This window comes from Penicillium cosmopolitanum, assembly GCF_028827165.1.
Source record: "Penicillium cosmopolitanum strain IBT 29677 chromosome Unknown utg000004l:1.0-4361866.0:1.0-4365735.0, whole genome shotgun sequence".
In the NCBI taxonomy this organism is placed as follows: Eukaryota; Fungi; Ascomycota; class Eurotiomycetes; order Eurotiales; family Aspergillaceae; genus Penicillium; species Penicillium cosmopolitanum.
In genome coordinates, this window is record NW_026622674.1 from 3,940,458 (window position 1) to 3,963,654 (window position 23,197).

Here is a 23,197-nt window from a genome sequence, read left to right on the forward strand (position 1 = left end):
ATAAGACGCGCGGTGGAGCTCCACCACTCCACTGAGACAGAGCCGCTGTTGGATGAGCGCAACGCAACAGATTGTCCACCCTCTATTCTCAAAGCCAATGTCAAAGATGTAGTGGAACTTGAATGTGCGCTAATGAGGATAACCCTCATAAATGCACCGATTCCGCGCCCTTAAGTCTCCGTGGTTCGATAGGCGAAGCACTTTGATCACTTCTCAACTTTCTTATCCCAACTTCTCCTACCCAAAATGGGATCTATCGGTAACTATCATGAGCTCAATGGAGCCAATGGAGCCGAGAATGGAATCAAGCCTTATACGATTGTGGAACAGCCAAGCCGATACAGTCGCAAAATCCGCATCATCGTGATCGGAGCTGGCGCGAGTGCGTTGAACTTTGCCCATGACATCGACACAAGCCCGTTAGATACTGAGCTGGTGCTTTACGAGAAGAACCCAGAGATTGGTGGCACTTGGTATGAGAACCGCTACCCTGGATGTGGATGCGACATACCTTCCGTCAACTATCAGTTCTCATGGGCTCCCTCTCCTGACTGGACCTCCTTGTAAGTGCAATTCAATACTTGGAGCATTCGAAAAAAGAAGTGGGCATTGGGCTTACCATTAAAAGTTATTCGGGTGCACCTGAAATCTTGAAATATTTCAAGGGCGTTGCCGACAAGTATGGACTTCGAAAATACATTCGCTTGAAGCACAGGGTGGTAGGCGCATTCTGGAATGATCAAGATCAACAGTGGCATGTAAAAATCCAGAGCGGAGATAATCCCGAGGATGTTTTTGAGGACCAAGGTCACATATTGATCAACGCAAGTGGTGTGCTGAAGTGAGTACCCTTTTCTTTTGCAGTAATGAAATGGCGAAACTGAACTACTTCAGTAAATGGAAATGGCCAGCCATCAAGGGCTTAGAATCCTTCCAGGGCCCCAGACTTCATAGTGCAAACTGGGACGACAGCGTTGAGTTGCAGGGGAAGCGTGTGGCTGTTATTGGCTCGGGCTCTTCTGCGGTGCAAATCGTTCCGAGCATTCAGCCAAGTAAGTTTCGTCAATCCAACGTGGGAGGCGAAGTATATTGATGATCAAAACAGAGGTTTCATCTCTCAAATGCTTCATTCGCAGTGCCTCTTGGGTGACTGCCGGATTTGGTCAACGATTTGCAGGAAAAGGAGGATCCAATTTCAAATGTAAAGCTTCCACTAGGCAGGCCGTTTCAAAACCCCGTCCGAAATACTGACAACAACAGACAATGAGAAGCAAAAGCAGATACTGAAGAATGACCCTCAGAGATACCTGGCATATCGCAAGAAGATCGAGTCGGAGCTCAACTCCCGTTTCCGATTCATTCTTAATGGATCCGAGGAACAAGCCAATGCCCGAGCTGTAAGACTCTCGCCTCAACCCAGCACACTTCTTGGCATTGCCTGATAACTGATAACTAAATTCCTCTAGTACGCGGAAGAAGATATGCGCAAAAAGTTGGCTGATCGCCCAGAAATCGCAGACTGGATTGTTCCAAAGGACTTTGCAGTGGGCTGCCGAAGACCTACACCCGGAAACGGATACCTCGAGGCGCTTTGTAGCGAGAACACCGAGGTTGTCAGTCAATCAATTGAAGAGATTACCCCCAAAGGCATTAAGACTGCAGATGGTGTTGAGCACGAGGTCGATGTTATCGTGTGTGCTACCGGATTCGATGTCAGTTGGCGGCCATCATACCCGACAATCGGTCGGAAGTCTCGCAGTCTGAGTGAGGAATGGAGAAATATTCCAAGGACCTATCTTTCCATCACAGTTCCACACTTCCCCAATTATCTCAGTGAGCCTCTCCGCGCCCTCAGTTCTAGTTTCCAGGATACTGATTCTGACTGAACAGTTTTCAACGGTCCCTTTGGGCCCTACGGCCACGGAAGTTTTCTTCCGATTACGGAAACCATATCAAGGCACTTCCTCCAAATGCTTGAGAAAATGTCGTCCGAAGGTGTGACATCTTTTGAGCCCAAGGTTGAGGCGGTTGCGGATTTCTTTGAACACCACCGAAACTTCATGCCTCGAACCGCTTGGACATCTCCCTGTCGTTCCTGGTTCAAGCAGGGAACGATCGATGGCGAGGTTATGATGTGGCCGGGTTCGAGAATTCATTTCTTTGAGACCATGAAACAGCCCCGTTGGGAAGACTACAATCTCGATTATACAACCTCCAACCGGTTTGGCTATCTTGGCAACGGCTTTGCCGCACGCGAGTTTGATGGAAGCGACCTGTCATGGTATCTTGGTACAATCGAGGGAAATGAAGAGGCACATCTTCCTGACGAGGACTTCGAGGCATTCATGGTCTAGTCAGCTCGGAAACAGGAAAACCGGACTAGATTTAAATACATACACATATTTGAACATTATTAGATTCGCAAATTGAACAATTCAGGAAAATCAAGAGTAAGAAATCTGGCAACGGGGTCTGAAGGTCTCCCTGATAAGCTTATTGCATGTCCTTTATAGCTATTTCTTTTATGGGTGTGCTGGGATGAGGAGAGTGTATTTCTGCTCTCTATTGTCGATGGAGCCGATTAATTCTAGATTCAATTATTCAGTTACAAGAACTGTTAGACTGTAACTCTATCCCGGATGACATGATTTAGAAAAATGGAATCGATGTTTACTTTAGAGGTAGATCTACAAGTGCCCATTTACCTCCTAAACCTGGGGAGCTTTATTGGCCTAACTTTATTGGCTTGATCAAACCTGAAGGCAGAAATCACCGGCATGTAAATTGATTCCAGATATTGACCTTGAGTTCTAGTAATGGGGACGCAAATGGTAACTATGAAACGACTTTAAGCTGCTTTATATTACCTCCATATAGTACATTGTATTCATGACCTAGATACAAAAGTTCATGTCACTGCTCACTGCTCACTGCTCAACCACGGAAGCCAAGCTATCTACATCTCCAACATCACCAGGGGAGATGATGAATGATATCTCAGTCCGTTTGACCCCCGTTCTTCCTTGATATTGACTCTTTAAATCTTCATCTATCTGGCACCTCAAGACCGGAAGTCCAAGCGCAACCTCAGTCCTCTTGCGCGTTTAATAGGTCTACCGGCTGGCGCTATACTGGAGTAAACCATGTCTCCTTTTGCTAGCAGGTATCTAGGGCAAACCCTCAAATGGCGCACAAGTGTACCAAGGCATTGGCGGCTATTTTGTCGATACCCCAGTTTGTGCTTTATTTCAGGTCGTAGATACCAAAGAATTTACAGAATTAAGTGTCATAAGGTCTCGACTGGTCATCACCAGCACATCTTTTCTATCCTTTAGGTCCTCAGATGCAAGATTCACAGTTGTTTGGGTCATATTAGGTGATATACAAGGGTCTGGCAGAAATATCTGACGTTGTCCATAACTTGAGAAGTGCTGCTTGGCCTTCCCCACCCAGGCCGTAAGTCACAGCCTGTTGCAAGAGTTGGAATGTAGTAGCTGCGAGTTGCAGGGGATAGTTGTGCACTTGAGCAAGGGTGATGACTTCTTTCTGTCGATTTGGTTAGTCGTGTAGATGTAAGCTTTGAAGAGGATGCACTTACCAGCATGTCCCGGGTCTGTGTGATCGTATACCCAGATAAAGGATCACCGGCCACAATACAGGGTGCAACCTTCTTGAAGGACTCACTGGCACCAGCAGCATTTGAAATGATTGGTGCGAGGGTGCTGGTCGAAATGCCGAGTTTGTTTCCGAGGGCCAGAGCTTCAACTGCTGCTAAAGTGTGGACAGTCTCCAATAACCGGCATATCAGCTCAGATGGGCGCGAACTATCGGGGCTTTGGATACGTGTTGATTCCGAAACCAGAGATGGATTTTGTGCTAGAAAGGTTCGAACAAGACTCGCATCGTCGTCCTTTTCATATCCCATGCACGCGGCATATTGATAAAGTCGTTCCGTTGCAGATGCAATATAAAGAGGGAAATCTTGAAGGAGGCCTTCCGATGTCACAATTCGCTGATACAGATGTTAGTGGGATATTTTCAATGTTTCTCACGGGATTCCAATTAGGTAGGGATAGAAGGCTTACCATATCCTTGACAAAGATACTGATGGCAGAGTGAGGCGTCCAATCATTGGAGAGCATGTGAGGCACTCGATTTTCAAACATCCAACTACACGCTGGGCTTTTGAGGACCGTTTCATAGAATTCTTTTGTGTTCAATTTCAATGTTGCAGCTAGCCCCATTGCTTCTGCTGAAACCGCAATATGAACACCAGCAAGGTGTTGATTGATAAGTTTGACCTTGTTCGCTGCACCTAGTCCGCCCTCAATCTCATATAAATTCTCGCTCATTGACTTTAGGATTGGCTGAGCGGTATTCAAAACATCCGTTGGGCCCGATGACAGAATGGTCAGCATTCCGCGAGCGGCGCGTATCGTTCCACCAGACACTGGACAATCCAACAACCGAATATCAGGTCTTTGGAAGACCTGGTGGATACGATCCAAAATTTCCCCTGGAAACCCTGGAGCAACAGTTGAGCACAACATGACAGTAGCGTTCTGTTCCATGCCAAATACTGCGCCCGTTGAGTCAGCGAAAAATGCATCCTCGGTCTGCGTAGAATTCGCAACCATGCAGATAACGAATGATGCACCTTGGGCGCATTCCTTTGGACTAGTAGCAGAGGCGCCACCCATGGCGAGCAGTTTCTCAAGGGCCATGGGATTGACATCAAACCCGGTCACAGCGAAACTGTCTTCGAGCAGGTGTATGGCCATCCCCATCCCCATAGCACCCAGCCCGATGAAGGCCACCTTTGGTTTGGAAGCCATTGTGGTCGTAGGCTTCGTTAGTTAGAAAATGTTGATGTCGGGTGATATTAGTCAATCTCTTCAAGTTCCTGTCAGCAAACTCGGGAAATGAGTGATTATTCGTACTAAATATTCCATTATTGCACCCATACTAGTATCCAAGTCACTAGATCTAATTAGTTCCGTCGACCGGGGCCTGGAGGGTCTCGAAAATGAGCTCCACCACTCCGCCACTCCACCACTCCACCGTCTCACTCCACCACTCACTTCGCCACCAGTTCTCACCATGGATGCTCTCCGATTGCATTTTGTATAGTATTCTTACTTCTCGCCTGGGCAAGAAGGAAATTATCATCCAAGTCACGCATTATTACACTTTCTTCTGGATTATCCACATCAGCTACCCGCTGAGAAGGATCGGGCTCGATCGACATATATTTGTAGATCGCGTGACTACTACAAGTCGGCAATTCAACTTGTTTCCATTTTTGGTATACCACGAGCTGGGATGATACTAGTTCGAAAGAATATCAGCACTTGTTCATTCCAAACCTCGGAAATGATTCCTCTCAATTGAAGTGCTGTTTTAGCATCTACTAGGCTATAACTGTAGTCCGAAGTATTGTATTGTTCTCGTTACTATGCTTGAAGTCACCACTCATTGCAAGGGTTCATGGGAAATAGAAAATATATGAAAAGTGAGCAGATCAAATTGTAACCGTATATTCCCATAAGCACCATCACTATTCTTTTACTCGAATTCTGCGATGTGAAGTGATGTGAAGTGATGTGAAGTGATAGATCACAGCTGAGCTGATAGCCGCTGACTAAGGACCGCGGGTACTTTACGCGTCGACGCGCGCGATCTTATCGTCTCCGGTCAACTTCCCATCGCATCCACTGCCCTTGGGTATCCCCTGTCGCCCTTCTAATGTTTTAGTCCCAGCCATTCCCCTTGAATTTGACCTATACCAGCATGCCCTGAGCCTCTCTTTATACCGACAAGTCTTTCCTTATACCAAATCGCCTCCAATTGACCACAATGGCCAAAGGAGATGCCTCCTCGCCAACCGGCACACCTTCCTCCGCGTTAAAACGAACCACCTCGAGTGCCCAGAACATGAAGAGCCAGAAGTCCATTCTGGGATTTTTCCAGAAGTCATCTCCCGCGACACCCTCTAGTGTTAAAGCGAAACCCCGCGAGCCCGCCTCCTCTCCAGCCCAACGAGCCTCCGAACAACGTAATGCTAGTGCTAGTGCTACGAAACCCAAGGAAAAGAGAAGTTTCTCTAGCTTTGCACAGGACTTGACCCCTGTGCCTAGTAGTGATCTGCCTATCCCGGATGAGGACGAGGAAAATGTGAATGCTGTAAAGGTGTGTTTGTTTGCATTTTGCATCCGCTCCTTCATCCTCCGCACCACTGACAATTGTTCCTACTAGACTGGAGGCGACGCAGCCCCGGATACAGAAATGACACCTTCACGTCGAGTATGTCTATTTCTCAGTTTCGTTAACATAATTCTCCTTATACTGACAATCATGTTCAAATAGTCCAAGAAGAAACAGGTCAGCTATAAGGAATCTGACTCTGAAGGCGAAGACGATGATGAAGCTATCTTCCGTCCCAGCCGGAAAAGCCGCGCCGGAGGTCGTGCCGCGAAGCGCCAGAAGACCGTGGTAGAAAGCGAAGACGATTTCGAAGCTGGTGCAGAGGATGACGGATATTCGGACGATGGTTTGTTTCAACGCTGCCCTGGAATATCTCGTGTGTAGTACTGACCCTGACCAGAAATGGACGACTTTGTCGTTGCCGATGACTCCGACGAGGACGTTGCACCCGCGAAGAAGCGAAAAAGATCGGCTCCTCAATCTGCCCGCAAGAGCTCCAACCAGTCCTCCTCGCTTCCACCACCTCCACCGACCGACGAAGACCTTGACGTTGAGCTCCCCGAGAGCTCGGGGGGGACTGCTCTTAAGTGGACGTTTGACCCCGAAAGTACAGAGCCTCGGAAAGAGCGTCAAACGAACACCAAAGCCCCCGCGAGTACGAAGAAGGAAAAGGCTCATGTCAGAGACCCCGAGGAGCGCTACCCTTGGCTTGCCAACCCCATGGATATCGACAAGAACCCCCCGGGCCACCCCGATTTCGATCCTCGAACGATCTATATTCCTCCTCTCGCCTGGTCCCGCTTCTCACCATTCGAAAAGCAATACTGGGAAATTAAGCAGAAGTTCTGGGATACTGTTGTGTTTTTCAAGAAGGGAAAGTTTTACGAGCTTTACGAGAATGATGCTACCATTGGTCATCAATTGTTTGATCTGAAACTTACGGACAGAGTGAACATGCGCATGGTCGGCGTGCCCGAAATGAGCTTGGCTCACTGGGCGAACCAATTTGTCGCTAAAGGTTACAAGATTGCTCGTGTGGATCAGTCCGAGTCCGCACTGGGCAAAGAAATGCGTGAGCGGGATGGAAAGAAACCTGGCAAGGAAGACAAGATCATCAAGCGTGAACTCGCATGTGTCCTCACTGCTGGTACACTTGTTGAAGGGTCCATGCTTCAGGACGATATGTCCACATACTGTGTTGCCATCAAGGAAGCTATCGTTGACGATCTCCCTGCATTCGGCCTGTCTTTTGTCGACACGGCGACGGGTCAGTTTTTCATCTCCGAGTTTGTTGACGATATCGACATGACCAAATTCGAGACCTTCGTTGCACAGACTCGCCCGCAAGAATTATTGCTTGAGAAGGGCTGCGTTTCGCACAAGATGATGCGTATTCTGAAGAACAACACCGGTCCCACCACCCTATGGAACTACATGAAACCCGGCAGAGAGTTTTGGGAGGCGGATATTACACTGAAGGAGCTGGATGCTAGCGATTATTTCGTTTCTGAAGATGATGATAATATTAAAGCTTGGCCTGAGACTTTACGTCAGGCACGGGAGAAAGAGCTTCTCATGTCTGCATTTGGTGCTCTGACCCAATACCTGCGCCTCCTGAAGATCGAACGAGACCTGATTACCATTGGCAACTTTACATGGTATGATCCGATCAAGAAGTCTTCCAGCCTGGTGTTGGACGGTCAAACGTTGATCAACATGGAGATTTTTGCCAATTCTTTCGATGGGGGTGTGGATGGTACACTATTCCAACTCCTCAACAAGTGTATCACACCATTTGGCAAGCGTTTGTTCAAACAATGGGTCTGCCACCCATTGATGGACTCGCAAAGAATCAATGCAAGATTGGATGCTGTCGACTCTCTGAACGCTGATCCCAGCGTCCGGGATCAGTTCTCCGGGCAACTGACTAAGATGCCTGACCTGGAGCGGTTGATTTCTCGTGTTCATGCAGGCGTTTGCAAGGCTCAAGATTTCGTTCGTGTTCTTGAAGGATTCGAACAAATTGATTATACCATGGGTCTCCTAAAAGATAGTGGTTCTGGCGAGGGAATCATCGGACAGTTGATCTCGGCTATGCCCGACATGACCGAGCTCCTGGCATACTGGAAGACTGCATTCGATCGTTCCAAGGCCAAGGAGAATGGGGTCCTTGTTCCGGAGACTGGTGTGGAAAGCGATTTCGATCAATCACAAGAGACGATTGATCAGCTTCATAAGGACCTCGATAATATTCTGAAGAAATCACGCCGTGAGCTAGGATCAACTGCCATATGCTACCGTGACAATGGCAAGGAGATCTACCAGCTTGAGGTCCCGATCAAGGTGAAGAATATCCCGAAGGACTGGAATCAGATGTCTGCTACCAAGCAGGTCAAGCGGTACTATTTCCCCGAGCTTCGGAGTTCCATCCGTAAACTCCAGGAAGCCCAGGAAACGCACGGCCAAATCGTGAAAGAGGTTGCCGGCCGCTTCCATGCCCGATTCGATGAACACTACGGTACATGGCTAGCTGCTGTTCGCGTTGTTTCCCAACTAGACTGTCTGATCAGCTTGGCCAAGGCGTCTGCATCTCTGGGGCAACCAAGCTGCCGTCCAGTTTTCGTCGATGAAGAGCGAAGCGTCCTGGAATTCGAAGAGTTGCGCCACCCGTGCCTTCTTTCCTCCGTTGAAGACTTCATTCCCAATGATGTCCAGCTCGGCGGCAACCGTGCCAATATCGACTTATTGACCGGAGCCAACGCTGCCGGAAAGTCAACTCTTCTCCGAATGGTAAATATTGGCCCCCTACCCTATTTATTCCGATGAAAAAAAACTAACAAAACAAACCTCCAGACTTGCGTCGCCGTAATCATGGCCCAGATTGGCTGCTACCTCCCCTGCCAATCCGCCCGACTGACCCCAGTGGATCGAATCATGTCCCGCCTTGGGGCCAACGATAACATTTTCGCTGCTCAATCAACCTTCTTCGTCGAGCTCTCGGAGACGAAGAAGATTCTCTCCGAAGCGACTCCGCGCTCGCTGGTTATCCTCGACGAGCTCGGACGTGGCACCAGCTCCTACGACGGCGTCGCAGTCGCACAGGCCGTCCTGCACCACATCGCCACCCACATCGGCGCGATGGGCTTCTTTGCAACACACTACCACTCCCTCGCAACCGAGTTCGAGGGCCACCCCGAAATCACCCCGAAGCGTATGGCCATCCATGTCGATGACGCCGAGCGTCGCGTGACGTTCCTCTACAAGCTCGAGGATGGTGTTGCGGAGGGTAGTTTCGGAATGCACTGCGCGGCCATGTGTGGAATTTCGAATAAGGTCATTGAGTGTGCCGAGCAGGCGGCTAAGCAGTGGGAGCATACCAGTCGACTTAAGGAAAGTCTCGAACGCCGGAAGGGCGGTGGGTATGTTGGTCTCGGGTGGTGGAGTGATGTTGCCTGGGCTCTGCGTGAGTCTTCGGGCGAGGGTGATGCTGATGTTGCCGATCATGGTCTGGAGGTGCTGCGTAAAGCTATCGAGGCATTGTGAGGGGCTTCGTGATTCATTTCAAGCTGTGTTGTTGTTGTTCCTGTTTTACGATATGTCACACTCTATTTCTTTCTTGTCAGATATCTCGGTCAAATGGCGTTTTCAATGGCGTTTATCTCTTACAATGATAAAATAATTTTCAACTCGGAATATCCATACAATTTGATCTATTGATACGCAGCATTTGTCTGTACAAATGACTTCTCAGTCAGGCCCGGGGATGATGGATTGAATACAGCTTCGCATATGAGTGGCGAATTAGGAACTAGGAATTTTTTAGAGAGGCCCGACTCTCTTCTGCTCTTCTGAACACCTGTGCAGAACCTATTTCGGAAGTTAAATTTTAGTCGATAGTATTGAATATTGACCAAGTGGTTCAATTGAATATTAGTCAAAAATTCCCATTTTTAACGGATACGAGGGGAGGTTACAGCCCTACTATTCATACTAACCGACTCCAAGAGTTGAAGTAAGAAGCCCAGAAGAAAGGCCTATATATATTGAGATCTCTAATAGTACAAAGGTGAGGTAGATGCAAGGTATCATACAATCATAGAAACAACCAAATCAAATCTCCGGGCGGTTGACTCTCCCAACCCCCACCACACAATCCTAGCGTCTTGGCTTCTGGCTCTGAATCCGCTTATAGATAGTCGGCCACAACTCAGGGTAAAAAGCCGTGGTCTGTCGTCCGGGTTGACTCTGCTCCGCTGTAAAGAACTGGGTCGGAGACTTCGTTCGATACCAGGGTGATGGGGTGAATTTTGTGTTGAGGAAAGTAACTGGTCGAACGGGGTGTTTGTCCGTGACCAGATCGCCCAGACGGACGGTTGTTTGGCGCGGGATGGTGTTCCATCGCATTGTGTTCATGTACAGGATTGCATTGGGCGGGAGATCCTTCGCATAGTGCACGGCCATTTCTCGTGATTTCCGGGCGAAGGCGGGGAGGGCCAGGTGGACGAAGTTGACATAGGGAGCGGCGACGTATGCGAATGAGAGCATTGGGATTGCGCCGCCAATTATCACTTTGACTATTGTTAGTACCAGTCCCAGTACCGAGCTCGGGAAGAGGTGTGTAGTGTAGACAGCACTCAACACTCACCTAGCGGGGTCATCCATTGCTGGCTCTCATCGGCCCAGCAAGTCGGGGCTACAATAAAGCATGCGGCACCGAAGAGGAAAATCGTGGTTACTCGAAGCATTCCCAAAAACATGGATCGGCCGGTTCCTCCAAAGTAAATTAAAATACGTTCCGGTGGCCCTGTAACCCCAGAGTCAGCATATGGACCATGTCTCGACGCCGCGGACACTTTTATGTCCCACCTTTTCGAATGGTTGTCTTCACGGACTCCGCGGAGGATGTTATTGTGGGTGGTTCGGGGCTAGTTCCTGTGACGGTCCTCGGAGGAGGCGCTTTGGGGGCATTGCGCTGGGATGGAAGTGGGACTTGAGTCTTGAAGCGCAGCCAGACTCGACTGCGCAGATCGCGCTGAGCTGATCTGGGCAATGTGCGCAGCGTGGGATGTAGAAGAATGCGCATTGAATGAGCTGGAATGAATTGAGGTGAAACAATTGGAGATTGAGTTGTGGTTGTTCCCATAGGATGAGATGGCAGTTCAGTTGATCTCCTTCACCGCCCGCCGATCTCCCCGGGGGTCCGCTTTGGCTTTGTTGCTTCTCTCCGCTTGCCTCTCTTCTCTTTTAGTCTTCTTGTTCTACTTTTCGAGTCTCTCTTGTCTCTTGTTTCTTGTTTTGGGTTTCAATTCTGTTCTTATAATTCCTATCCCAGCCGGTCTGGTTTTTCCATGACCTCCCAATGAAGTCATGAACAGCTAGGCGAGCTTGTCTTCTCCCCGTCATTGACGCCATGTCTCCGGCTTATCGTGGCTTTGTCGGCCACTTCTTCCTCGCCCTCAGCTTGTTCCTCTTGCTGCTCCCAGGATATGCTTATGAGATACTCTCCGATGACTCTTTAAATTCTCTTCCTCGGGCCAGTGAAGATTACGACATCCACACGGGCTCCCTCCTCTCTCCGATCCTCCGCACTCGCGTCCCAGGAACAGAAGGCCACGAAGCCGTCCTCGAGCACTTCGCCAACTTCTTTCGAACAACATTACCGAAATGGAATATTGAACTGCAGAACTCGACTTCCACCACCCCCATATCCAAGGGCAAGGAAGTTCCCTTTGTCAATTTCATTGCCTCGCGCGATCCGCCAGGCGCCCCAGTTGGAGATGTCGGGCGCTTAACATTGGTCGCGCACTACGATAGCAAGCTCACACCGACGGGTTTCATCGGTGCTATTGATAGCGCAGCCCCATGCGCGATCATCATGCACGCCATGCGCACCATTGATGCGGCCCTGGATGCGAAATGGACCGCGATGCGTACCGAGGGATTGGACCCGTCTCTTGAGGACGAACATGGCATCCAGATTCTCTTCCTGGACGGCGAAGAAGCTTTCGATCACTGGACCGATACAGACTCCCTATACGGTGCGCGTTCTCTGGCTGCGAGCTGGAGTTCGGAGTTCTACCCGGCAATGTCAACCTACAAAACACCTCTCTCATCTATCGAACTCTTCGTCCTCCTTGACCTCCTCGGTGCCAAAGCCCCCCCATATCCAATCATATTACCAGACCACACATTGGGCATATCAAAGTCTCGCCGCAGCTGAGGAGCGTTTGCGTTCCCTGGGTCGGATGAAATCGGCTTCGGATCAGCATTGGTTCCCTGATTCAAAGAAGAACTCGCATGATGTTATCCCCCTAGGTGGAATCTCGGATGACCATCTTCCATTTTTGGCGCGCGGCGTGGAAATTCTACATCTCATTGACTTTACTCCGTTCAAGGGCTTCCCGCCTGTTTGGCATACCATTGAAGATGACGGGGAGCACCTTGATATGGCCACGGTGGAAGATTGGGGTCTGGTCATCACTGCTTTTGCGGCCGAGTGGATGGAGTTGGAGGGGTACTTGGATTTTGAGCAGCAGACGAAGTCACAGACGGAGTCACAGTCGAAGTCGCGCCGGGATGAAGAGCTTGAGTTCGAGGCGGAGGCTATTCGTCTCAACAAAAAGACCGAATTGTAAGCCTTTCCCGTATTTCCATTGCCATGTCCCCTCGCTGCTCTGCGGGGTTTCACATTCCAATTTCGTGTTGTGTTGTATACCCAGTAAATCTTTTCGACCTGTTAGCACTGCATTTGTTTACTATTTTATCCGCATACCCATGCTGATTTCGCATCGCACAGCATATGATTAGAACGATTCACGTTTGTTTTCCGCGACGAAGTACTCTTCGTTATTACTAGTTTCACCTAACCTCCAGCTACAATACATGTCTATCTTCTATGGGGCTTTAATAATACATACTAGTGTCCAATGTCTATCCTGTCCCATCATCTACCCCCTCAATTTAGAAGAGATTACCAACAAAATATCCACTCACCGTCACCAACCCCCAACTAGGCTGGAGAAAGGACCTCAAAAGAGCCGGGCCAGGACAGACTCCTTTTAAACCCCACGCCACGCCAAACGCCAACGCACCAGCCACAAAGCGCCAGTCGATATCTGCCACCGTCGCCGTAGGGAGTCTCCAACGCTCAGCTAGCGTCGGGTTCGCGGCGGGCTTATCCTTGTCCAACGACTGACCCGGTTCCAATGACAAGTATGTCACGAGTGAAGGGCCAAGACCAAATGCCATGATGAGAGCCAAGGAGGGATCAAAACGGGACGGATCGGTGGGTAGAGCAAAGAACCGCAAGACCTTAGCCGAGTCCGCCATTCCCGAAATCAATAGGCCGAGGCCAAACTCGAGTCCGGCGATGTAGGCGAAGGCAATTCGGCATGTTTCGGTCCGGGTAAATGTCTTCGGAATAATGAAGAAATTCGTGATCGTTGATAATATAACCGCGCCAGATATAAAGGCTAGCTCGGGTGTTGATGGAGACATGGCTGTGTAGCATGGTGTTGATGGGCCGCAGGGTGGAATGTTAGAGCCTCCCCCAACCACATTAGCAGTTATAAGGGCTGTCGTGAAGAATATGGCTGTTGAGATTATTGAGCGTGCGGATAGTCGCGATATGCCGCAGAGCATATGTCCGGAAGTGCATCCTCGGCCATTCTGTGGCGTTGTAGAGTGTTAGCTTGTCTAGTTCGGTATTGCATATTTTCTCCGTATAAATGTTCCCTCCGTTAAGCGAGAGAGGGGTTTCAACACCGCTAATACTCCTAGTATATCACGCACCTTTGTACCCCAACCTAGGAGAAGTCCGACTCCAAAGGTTGTCGCCGCCGTAGCCAATGAATCCGGAGCTGCAGGGTAGCTCGGGAGTAAAGATGGGGCGAGCAGGTAGACTGGGAGAATACTCGATACCAAGCCAGCAATGATAGGCACATTATCCCTTGATGGACTAAAGACGGAGCCCGAAATAAGGGAGGATATGCCGAAGACAGCACCGTTATGGACGAGTAGACCCGAGGAGCCCTGGAATAGAAGCCAGGCTCCGAGGGAAGTTTGAATGGGTGTGAACATGGCTATTTATAAGGTGATGGATGACAGGGAGGAAGAGGACGAGGGGGAAAGGTCGATTCTTTTTGAAGTTGCGGGTGATGAGGACATGAAAGTTTATTTGATGTCATGAATATCGTACCCGGATATGGGATGAAATTGATAGTCGAAAGGGCACAAGGCGTGGGGTGGAATTGATAAGACTGGAGGAGGAATAAGAAAGAACTGAGGGCCTATGAAGTTGAGAATGTGAAATTGCAATTGTAAAATGGAAGAATAGTCATGTTCCTGACGATTATTGCAGACTCAAATTCATGAAAGAAGTTCGGGGACCTACAGGTCCCCGACTCATAGTGTCCCCGAGTGGAGTGCGAAAGGAGGAAATTGCCCGAGGCCGGATCCAGATCGGGGTTCCTTGCTCATTTGAGTCATTTCTAAGCAGATTCTAAGTTATCCATATAGATAGACCGAGTTGGATTTATGCAGTTATTCAAGGGATGTTGTTAGTGAAGGGGAATGAATCCCACTTAGGGCTTACGTGACCACTGAAAATGCTAGTACTGATTAGTGTCAAGTATTGTGCCAAGTATAATGCTCATCTATGCATCATTGTTGTATTCAATTAGAATATCTCTGTTGAAGGATCTCTGTCTATACTAGTACTTGTACTTGCAGTACTACTAGTATTAATAGCAACGGTCCCAGGGGTTCAGTTTAGGTTTTCCAGCATTCCGGATCTTTCAGTCGCGCCTTCCTCGCGATGTACCACACTCGTGCCTGCCTAGTCTGGTCATCTTAAACTCGCCGCGCCAACTTCTTCTTCCTCCTTTTCCTCTTTTCTTCCATTCCTCTTCTACTCTTCCTGATCGGACCTCCACTCCTTTCATCATGGGAAACTCCCAGAGCGTCGCTGGTCACGGCTGCTTCCTCGCAGCTGTCGGCAATGATGCCAGCAGAGTCGCCTTTCGAGGTTCAATTCCGCTACCCCCCGTCTATAATCTGAACATCCCAGTAACTCCAGCTGCGATTATATATCCAAAAAGCACCGATGAAGTTGCGGATATTGTACGTTGCGCCGTGCAGCACGACTACAAAGTCCAAGGTCGCAGTGGCGGCCACAGCTATGCTAACCATGGTATATCATCAGTTATGGTTCCTGCCGCTTCTTGTTTCAAATAAAATCTAACCTTCGTTTTATCAGGGCTTGGTGGCGTGGATGGTGCTATCGTCGTTGATATGCAGCACTTTCAGCATTTCTCGATGCACCCGTATACTCACATCGCGACCATTGGCACGGGGACTCTCCTTGGAGACCTGACAACCCGTCTGTATGATGCTGGTGGACGTGCTGTCGCCCACGGCACTTGTCCGCAAGTTGGTACTGGTGGTCATCTAACAATTGGTGGTCTTGGTCCCAAATCCCGAGAATGGGGTATGGCCTTGGATCATGTCGAAGAAGCAACCGTTGTATTGGCCAACTCTTCCGTCGTCAAAGCCTCCAAGGACGAGAATCAAGATTTGTTCTTTGCTATCAAGGGTGCCGCAGCGAGCTTTGGCATCGTCACGGAGTTCAAGCTTCACACTCATCCTGCACCGACTGAGGCCTACCAATATTCGTTCACTTGGAGTATGGGAGATTCGCAGGCCAAGGCTGCGGTTTTCAGACAGTGGCAGAAACTGATCTCCAGCGAAACTTTGACTCGGAAGTTTTCTTCGCAGCTCCTAGTCTCAGACGCTGGGGTAATTGTCTCTGGTACCTATTTTGGATCCCGAGAGGAATTTGAGTCATTCAAGTTTGAGAACCATTTCCCAGGAAGCACTTCCTCCTTTGGATTGACCTTAAGTAACTGGCTCGGCATGGTTGGGAGTCAAGTTGAAGAACTCATCGAGCGCGTGGTTGGTGGTATTCCTGCTCACTTCTACGCCAAGTCCATGCCTTTCACCAACGAGACAATCATTCCGGACCATGTGGTGGATGCATTGTTCGAATACATTGACAAGACGAACAAGGGTACTCTTGCGTGGTTCGTTATTTTTGATTTGGAGGGTGGCGCGACCAACGATGTTCCCACTGAGGCTACTGCGTATGCTCACCGGGATGCATTCATGTGGATGCAATCCTACGCGATAAGCCTTTTTGGTCCAGTTTCACTAGAGACAAAGAACTTTCTTCAGGGCATGAACGACGTTATCCTTGGCTCGGAGGCCCCTGCCGCACGCTTTGGAGCATACCCCGGCTACGTGGATCCGTACATAGAGAATGCTCAGCTCGCTTACTGGGGAAGCAATCTGCCTCGGTTGGAGGCTATCAAGGCGGAAGTTGATTCCAATGATATTTTTCACAACCCGCAGAGTGTTCGGGTCGGTCTCAAACTCTGAAGAGGCATGGAATCTTGACTCCATGGCGGAATTGAAAGTCAGGTTCCAAGGCTGGGGGTTTCACTTATGATTTAATGATACTCGATACCCTTAGCATATTTTTACAATATTAGCTATATTTGCGTAATTTAGTACGGAAAAAGACTTCAAAATACTGTTGGTATTTCTCGTAGAGCTACTAGTAATTGACGCAAACTGATAGAATATGAGTGACCAAGTGGGAAAGTTGCTGGATGAGAAGGACAGAAAATCCGGCAGCTGGAGAATGTTCACTTCAAGTTCGGGTTTCTGCCTATAAGGGGCACGATGCCAGTTAATAATATTTATTCACATACTATGACCCAAGGCAATGCGAAATGGCTTTTGACTCTCCTGCAGCGTCTTGTCATTGCTCTGTAGATTCTCCCGCGTCTGGATCATCTCTGGCTGTTCAAAGGCCAAGAAGTGAATCTCTTGGTCATTGTAACGAGTCAGAACTATCGGCGAGAAGACTTCGGACAACGAGGCCACAAGATGACGCTCAATGACCTGCTTTACCACGACATCGGTGAAGTATTTCCGCTCTGACTGCAAAGTGAGGTTAGCCGGTGTATTTTGAAACAAGATGAAGGCTCCATATCCCGAGGTCCAGGAATGGGGAGCATATTCGCTGTAATAGGCATCGAGAACATCGAGAGCTTGTTGAGCAGAGTACTTGTCCATGTTTTGCTCGAGATGGTTGTCGATCTTCCTGTGGAACATCTCGGAGCTAATATATTCCCTATTGCCATAGCCCTTCTCACGAACAGTTACCGTTGCTGCGTTGGCTGAGTCCTTGACGATGGTATGTAACCGTTGTTGCTTGATATTTTGCCATTTGTCTGTGAAATAATGGTTGTATGTCATCGGATGCCGCTTACTATCCTGTATGATGGAAGTAAGTCTGAAAATTTTGTTTATCTTCAAATACTAGTCACATCATTCAAAGACAGCCACTGGCAATTATATCTCAATATAGACAATTAATTTTAATACCCCAAAACTTGAATTTCTGACCTTAACTAGTCATTTTGAGTGCAAAAATAAAACTCAGCGATGCAAGTCGGAACACATCATTGATCCTTCGACGGAGGGGCGAAACGGGAATGTAACGCCTTCGTCACAAGTGCATTTTCAACCTGGCCCTGAAATATAAGCCATCTATCCACGATGCACCATATGTATACTGAATTTTGAAATGACATGCTACCAGAAAATAACTAATAGTGATACCTTGGTGGAGAGAGTTCATCCTGGCGGCCTCGGCGCAAGTGAGAAGCCACCTGGGCACTAAGTAGACCAAATCGGCAAGACAGCCTGAGCCAAGTTTTACATAGGAGAGGATCGTCAAACTATGACGAATGGTAAGCACTTAAAGGGAAGGAGAATGCAAAAAGTCATGAACCATTAATTTATTTTTAAATGTGGCAAGTAAACATTGTGGCTGATGCACTGCTTGCCGAAACGGGACTGCCTGTTGGTGGCAAGAGTCTCATACTTACATAAATCAAGAATACCGTGCATCCCAGCCGTAACAGTTATTGGCTCCCGGGGCTGTATAATCCAAGGCAATACTGGGTTCAGACCGCGACCGCCACAGTCGACAGGGATTCAAGGAATATCACTATTCGATCACTGGCTAGATTCTGGAATGACGGTAGCGTGCAGGATAGCTGAAACTTGCAAGCCATTGAACAAGGAATTCAGAAGTAAGATGTGATCTTTCATCATTCTTGGCTGGAAGGTGTAAGCTACGAGAAGGAAGCTCTAATTAGGAGCTTGGGGATCCCACATGGAGCTCATACCAAGACATCGAGCTGTTTGGTAGAGATCTCGCCCTCTCACATCCCACCATTGCTATTACGATCTTCACTGGCAGCTCCCAATTACGTGCCTGATCCAGATGGAATTTTCTCTAGATTAATCGAAAACCCTGATCGACATGGTGGTAGTACTCTGATGCCTGGCGATCAGCGATCAGCCGGTTTCCGGACGTTTTGTAGATGACGCAAAAGGATTGAGATCGACTCCCAACCCACTGTTTACCTCCAAATGGATGCAGTGATAAGCCTATACTCCCCTATGATACGATCGATCGGGGGGGGTTCTATTCTTATTCCATGCATAGCATAAGGCTGATGGGGGACCAACGCTGTCGGTGGCGTATTTAGTATGACGTTGCCGATCGTCATGCTGCCCGGTTTGGGATTCTCCCACCTTCAGCAGGTTGACTTAGCAACTCACCAGTACGAGTACTCCGTACTCCGTAACCAGTAACTACTAGTATGATTTAGATTGATATCCACGTTCGAAACTGACACTGCGGGGATAGCACGTCATGCAATGTCTTTGTTGGCATTGGCGTTGGCGCGTTTGTACACATGGCGTCATAAGCCAACACCTGTTGATAGTACCTACTAACACTAGTATATAAACCTCCTTCATGAAGCAGAGGGATCATTCTTTCTCATCAACAATCTCTCATCAATATCCTCTCATCAATCTCCTACTCATCTACTTCCTTCAAAAACCTTTTCTCTTCAAGCCTTTTCTCCATCAGCCAACATGTCTAACATCATCAACAAGGTCAAGGACGCCGTCGCCCATCACGGTGACAAAGACCACAAGTCCACTGGTACTACTGATGCCAATGCCTATGACTCTACCCGATCATCCAACTATGGTCCTCATGATACCAACACTGCCAACGCTGCCGACCCCCGGATCGACAGCGACCGCTCAGCCTACAACACTTCCACTTCTACCAACTACGGTCCTCATGATACCAACACTGCCAACACTGTTGACCCTCGCGTCGATAGCGACCGCAGCTCATATGGTACCTCCGGTGTGACTGGATCTACTGGCGCTTATGGAACTACTGGCACCACTGGCACTGGCAGCACTGCTGACGCTTACGACCTGAACCGATCCACCAACCACGGTCACCACGATAGCAACATCGCCAACAAGGCCGATCCTCGCCTCGACAGCGACCGCGATGGACGTGCCTCCTATGGTACCACTGGCGCTACTGGTACCACTGGCGCATATGGCACTACTGGCTCGACTGGCTCTACTGGCTTCGCTCCTACTGCCCACTCCTCTACTCAGCCTATCTCCACCGGTGCTGGCTCGACTGGCACATATGGAACTACTGGCACCACTGGCACTGGCAGCACTGCTGACGCTTACGACCTGAACCGATCCACCAACCACGGTCACCACGATAGCAACATTGCCAACAAGGCTGATCCTCGCCTCGACAGCGACCGCGATGGCCGTGCTTCTTACAGTAACACCGGCACTGCTGGTACCACTGGCGCTTACGGTACGACCGGTGCTACTGGTACCACCGGAGGTTTTGGCTCCGTTCCCTCTGCCCACTCTGCTGCCTCTGGACCTGCCAGCTCTACCGCAGGCCCCCACAGCAGCAACATCGCTAACGAGGCCGACCCCCGTGTCGACAGCGACCAGAGCAAGGCGAAGAAGGAGCACATTCCTGGCCAGTACTCTGGCGTCGACCGCTTTGACCAGGACGTTCACAAGGGCAGCATTGCGGGCGGAAACCAGGTTATCGGCCTCCACGGCAGCAAGGGCCCTACCACCACCAAGAACTTTGACCAGTCTCAGCAGGAGAGCGCTGCCGGTAGCAGCTACAGCACCGGTGGCCCTACCACCGCCGGTCCCCACAAGAGCGACACTCTGAACAAGATCGACCCTCGTGTTGACTCGGACCTCGATGGCTCCAAGACCATCGGTGGTAACCAGACTGGTGCTCAGACTCAGCGTTACTAAGAAGTTTTGTACGATACCTAGCGATTTTTCTTATGCTTCACGAGTAAACGATCAATTGATACTCTCTGATATTCCTTACTATCTATTTTACTTCTTCCGTTTCCTTCGTAAACCAGTAGGAAATAAACTAGAAGCTATAAAGCTCTTGAAACACCCGACGGGTGAATATAGATTTCAAAAGGGGAAATTCAAGATTAAGTAACCAGGGAACCCCCAGTAACTATGCGTCATCGTTGAAATATTTCCGTGGGTGAAGAATGAAGAACAATCCAATTAACATGTGTTTGCCACGACAAAGTAAAAGTACAAAATACCCCGCATCATCCATGTGGGCAATGGTCAACGGATCCGAAATCTTCATATATTCAGATATTCAGCATCAAATATGGCATTCCAAAAAACAGCATGCGGTGTTCATCTTGACGCCCAACCCGGGGCGACAACTTTAATTGCGACTTGCAACAATGATGAAGGGTCTGGACTGGAAACTGCTCTGGTCCTAGATGACTACCTGGGAAATGAAGACGGTAAGTTGTAACACAGCTAGTCGGTGAAATCTAGCTTCATGGTCTCATCAACGTCAGGTCACTTAACCTGGGGCGGGCACGGTTTCAGTCAGAAAGCTCGAAACATGAGTGTCTCTTCCGAAGGACCTAATCATGACCCCATCCTCCACGTCGATCTTGCTGGACCGGATGGCAAATATACAACTAGTGACATTGATCTGGCTGAACATATTGCCAATATTGATGGAGAATTGGTGGTTCTTCCGCTATAAAAGTTGACCGCAGCGATTCCAATCTGATCAATAAATGTACTATATTCTTTTGGCAAATTTCTATCCGAATTTCTAAAGGTGGTCTACTTCGGTACTCAATTCTGACTTTGTGTCATTGTGACGAGCAAAAATACCCGCGGGCTAGAAAGGAGTAGAATCAGCTGCATGTTTAGAGGTCGTACTCAGTAATACCTCTAATAAGTACAAATCGATTGTCAAAAAGACAAAACACCGTCTACTTGGTTCGGCACATGACATCCTAAGAAATGGTGATGTCATCTTGTAGCACCAAGCTTCTTTGCGACTTCAACAACATGATTTATTCCTCAAGTTAAAGGAGCTTCAAGATAACCCAATAATATCTCCAACATCACCTCTATAGCATATTTCAGATCGAATCTGACGATGAACTGTGTCCACCTCCTGAAACACCGTCCGATCGGGCTGCTTCTTTGCTCTAAAGCGGTACTCCCCTCAACTTCGACACGATCGATACAGACGTCGATAGAACCGAGTTACGAGCAGTGGATTCTTGACAGACAACTCCTCAGACCAGATAGGGCGGAGACATGTCAATCAGGAACAGATGACGAAGTCGGACATCACAAATCTCCTTACGATGGGTCCAATACAGCCGTCGATAAAGAGGTGTCCGCTCTAAGAGCCGAGTATTTATCTGAAGGAGACATCCACGATCCGTTGCTTGTTAGCCCAGCAAATCTTGACGTGAGCCTCATATTAGATCCGATGATCGGAGGGGCAGTTCACAGTTCACCAACTTTGAGGAGTTGCAAGGGATGGAGCAATAAACATAAGATGGTGCTACTGCGAACCGAACCTTATGAAATGAGAAAATACGAGGACGTCTTCTGCCGCTTCAAATTTTCAAACCAAAAGGTTTGACCTGGATATTGTGGTGAACACACTATCGGATGATACTGACTTATGTAACAGAAGTTGTGAGAATGATCTAAGCGTTTGAAATATAGCAATGTGGTGAGAAAAAACATGCCATTTGATGAATATAACTGTTCGTGTGCTGTAACTATGACTTTGTATCACGATGTTGATTTGAATTTGTGTCATCCCTCAAGTTTTTGTTCCCATCTTATGTTCGAGGCCATTTAGCGGATGAAAACGGGACTTGTTATTTGGCTACTCGTATATATAATATCTAAAATGGCCAATAACCTTGGAAGATGAGTTGATCAAGTATCCCATCTAATTCCGTCATCGCTGGTGTTTATTGGGTGCTCTACAATCCGAGATGCGTAATACTCCGAGATGAGAATAGCCTGCAGCCCAAGGTTTCACAACGTAAGAATCCGAGCGTTGCTGGTTAAAACGGCCGTTTACGAAGTGAGTATCTGAAAGTGAAGATCGAGTCTTGTCGATATGGCCAATGGGCTGAGGAGGATTGTGCAGATTGTTGTATCATTGTCGCAAATCCAATCTTGGCAGCAAATGATCAAGGCCGCGACAACCACTTTACCCCTTGAAGCTTCTCCAAGGCCCGGCCCACTCAGGCCTTACTTTCTGCATCAAACTACTCCCCACCTTGGCTAGTGGACTCCGAGAATACTATTTCATCCTGTACTCCGTACGGAATACGGAAAACGAAGCTTGCGACATGAAAGTACGAAAGGGCCCCCACCACCTCCACCAGGTCCACTGCAGGCTCAGGCACATTGGCGCATGCGTCCCCGACTTCCTAGAAAGGTGCCCGCCATAAGCAAAATAAAATGGGAGTTCTAACCAGTCGGAAGCGTGAGTCATGATGACCACTGAGAATGACCAATGGGCACCGATGGCGCTTCACCGTTTCTTGATCGTTCCTCCGCCATCCCGTACAGATTCGAGACTCGGACTCACAGACCGCCGAATGACTCCACGTCTAGATGCCTCCCGGCGCGCATATCAGAGCAAATCTTGTTTTGTTTAGGTCTTTCGGGGTGATCGGATCGG

At 48.7% G+C, this 23,197-nt stretch overlaps 11 protein-coding genes across 11 annotated transcripts; 6 read left to right on the forward strand and 5 right to left on the reverse strand.

The window, feature by feature from the left end:
- Nucleotides 1-246: 246 nt before the first annotated feature.
- Nucleotides 247-2,354, forward strand: N7509_002887 (flavin-containing monooxygenase; the record flags this gene model as incomplete). Its single annotated transcript, XM_056627524.1, has 7 exons — nt 247-563; nt 629-841; nt 895-1,052; nt 1,106-1,201; nt 1,261-1,397; nt 1,467-1,833; nt 1,891-2,354. 7 exons carry the CDS (start codon nt 247-249, stop codon nt 2,352-2,354), a joined length of 1,752 nt encoding a protein of 583 aa, XP_056493319.1.
- Nucleotides 2,355-2,927: 573 nt separating this feature from the next.
- N7509_002888 (uncharacterized protein) lies at nt 2,928-3,371 on the reverse strand (the record flags this gene model as incomplete). Its single annotated transcript, XM_056627525.1, has 3 exons — nt 2,928-3,095; nt 3,143-3,241; nt 3,276-3,371. 3 exons carry the CDS (start codon nt 3,369-3,371, stop codon nt 2,928-2,930), a joined length of 363 nt encoding a protein of 120 aa, XP_056493320.1.
- Nucleotide 3,372: 1 nt separating this feature from the next.
- Nucleotides 3,373-4,835, reverse strand: N7509_002889 (uncharacterized protein; the record flags this gene model as incomplete). The annotated part of the gene is made up of 3 exons (XM_056627526.1): nt 3,373-3,546; nt 3,599-4,012; nt 4,086-4,835. 3 exons carry the CDS (start codon nt 4,833-4,835, stop codon nt 3,373-3,375), a joined length of 1,338 nt encoding a protein of 445 aa, XP_056493321.1.
- Nucleotides 4,836-5,856: 1,021 nt separating this feature from the next.
- On the forward strand, nt 5,857-9,747 carry N7509_002890 (mismatch repair ATPase MSH6; the record flags this gene model as incomplete). Its single annotated transcript, XM_056627527.1, has 5 exons — nt 5,857-6,189; nt 6,256-6,303; nt 6,367-6,550; nt 6,605-8,994; nt 9,058-9,747. 5 exons carry the CDS (start codon nt 5,857-5,859, stop codon nt 9,745-9,747), a joined length of 3,645 nt encoding a protein of 1,214 aa, XP_056493322.1.
- A 612-nt stretch (nt 9,748-10,359) lies between these two features.
- Nucleotides 10,360-11,287, reverse strand: N7509_002891 (uncharacterized protein; the record flags this gene model as incomplete). The annotated part of the gene is made up of 3 exons (XM_056627528.1): nt 10,360-10,772; nt 10,850-11,008; nt 11,071-11,287. The coding sequence occupies 3 exons, from the start codon at nt 11,285-11,287 to the stop codon at nt 10,360-10,362; spliced, it is 789 nt and encodes a 262-aa protein (XP_056493323.1).
- A 327-nt stretch (nt 11,288-11,614) lies between these two features.
- N7509_002892 (glutaminyl-peptide cyclotransferase family protein) lies at nt 11,615-12,839 on the forward strand (the record flags this gene model as incomplete). Its single annotated transcript, XM_056627529.1, has 2 exons — nt 11,615-12,331; nt 12,387-12,839. 2 exons carry the CDS (start codon nt 11,615-11,617, stop codon nt 12,837-12,839), a joined length of 1,170 nt encoding a protein of 389 aa, XP_056493324.1.
- A 325-nt stretch (nt 12,840-13,164) lies between these two features.
- N7509_002893 (YeeE/YedE family protein) lies at nt 13,165-14,283 on the reverse strand (the record flags this gene model as incomplete). The annotated part of the gene is made up of 2 exons (XM_056627530.1): nt 13,165-13,872; nt 13,996-14,283. 2 exons carry the CDS (start codon nt 14,281-14,283, stop codon nt 13,165-13,167), a joined length of 996 nt encoding a protein of 331 aa, XP_056493325.1.
- Nucleotides 14,284-15,147: 864 nt separating this feature from the next.
- On the forward strand, nt 15,148-16,638 carry N7509_002894 (FAD-binding oxidoreductase; the record flags this gene model as incomplete). The annotated part of the gene is made up of 2 exons (XM_056627531.1): nt 15,148-15,394; nt 15,461-16,638. The coding sequence occupies 2 exons, from the start codon at nt 15,148-15,150 to the stop codon at nt 16,636-16,638; spliced, it is 1,425 nt and encodes a 474-aa protein (XP_056493326.1).
- Nucleotides 16,639-16,965: 327 nt separating this feature from the next.
- Nucleotides 16,966-17,523, reverse strand: N7509_002895 (Dynamin family protein; the record flags this gene model as incomplete). The annotated part of the gene is made up of 1 exon (XM_056627532.1): nt 16,966-17,523. One exon carries the CDS (start codon nt 17,521-17,523, stop codon nt 16,966-16,968), a length of 558 nt encoding a protein of 185 aa, XP_056493327.1.
- A 1,698-nt stretch (nt 17,524-19,221) lies between these two features.
- On the forward strand, nt 19,222-20,454 carry N7509_002896 (uncharacterized protein; the record flags this gene model as incomplete). The annotated part of the gene is made up of 1 exon (XM_056627533.1): nt 19,222-20,454. One exon carries the CDS (start codon nt 19,222-19,224, stop codon nt 20,452-20,454), a length of 1,233 nt encoding a protein of 410 aa, XP_056493328.1.
- A 385-nt stretch (nt 20,455-20,839) lies between these two features.
- Nucleotides 20,840-21,232, forward strand: N7509_002897 (CVNH domain-containing protein; the record flags this gene model as incomplete). Its single annotated transcript, XM_056627534.1, has 2 exons — nt 20,840-20,981; nt 21,039-21,232. The coding sequence occupies 2 exons, from the start codon at nt 20,840-20,842 to the stop codon at nt 21,230-21,232; spliced, it is 336 nt and encodes a 111-aa protein (XP_056493329.1).
- Nucleotides 21,233-23,197: the final 1,965 nt, after the last annotated feature.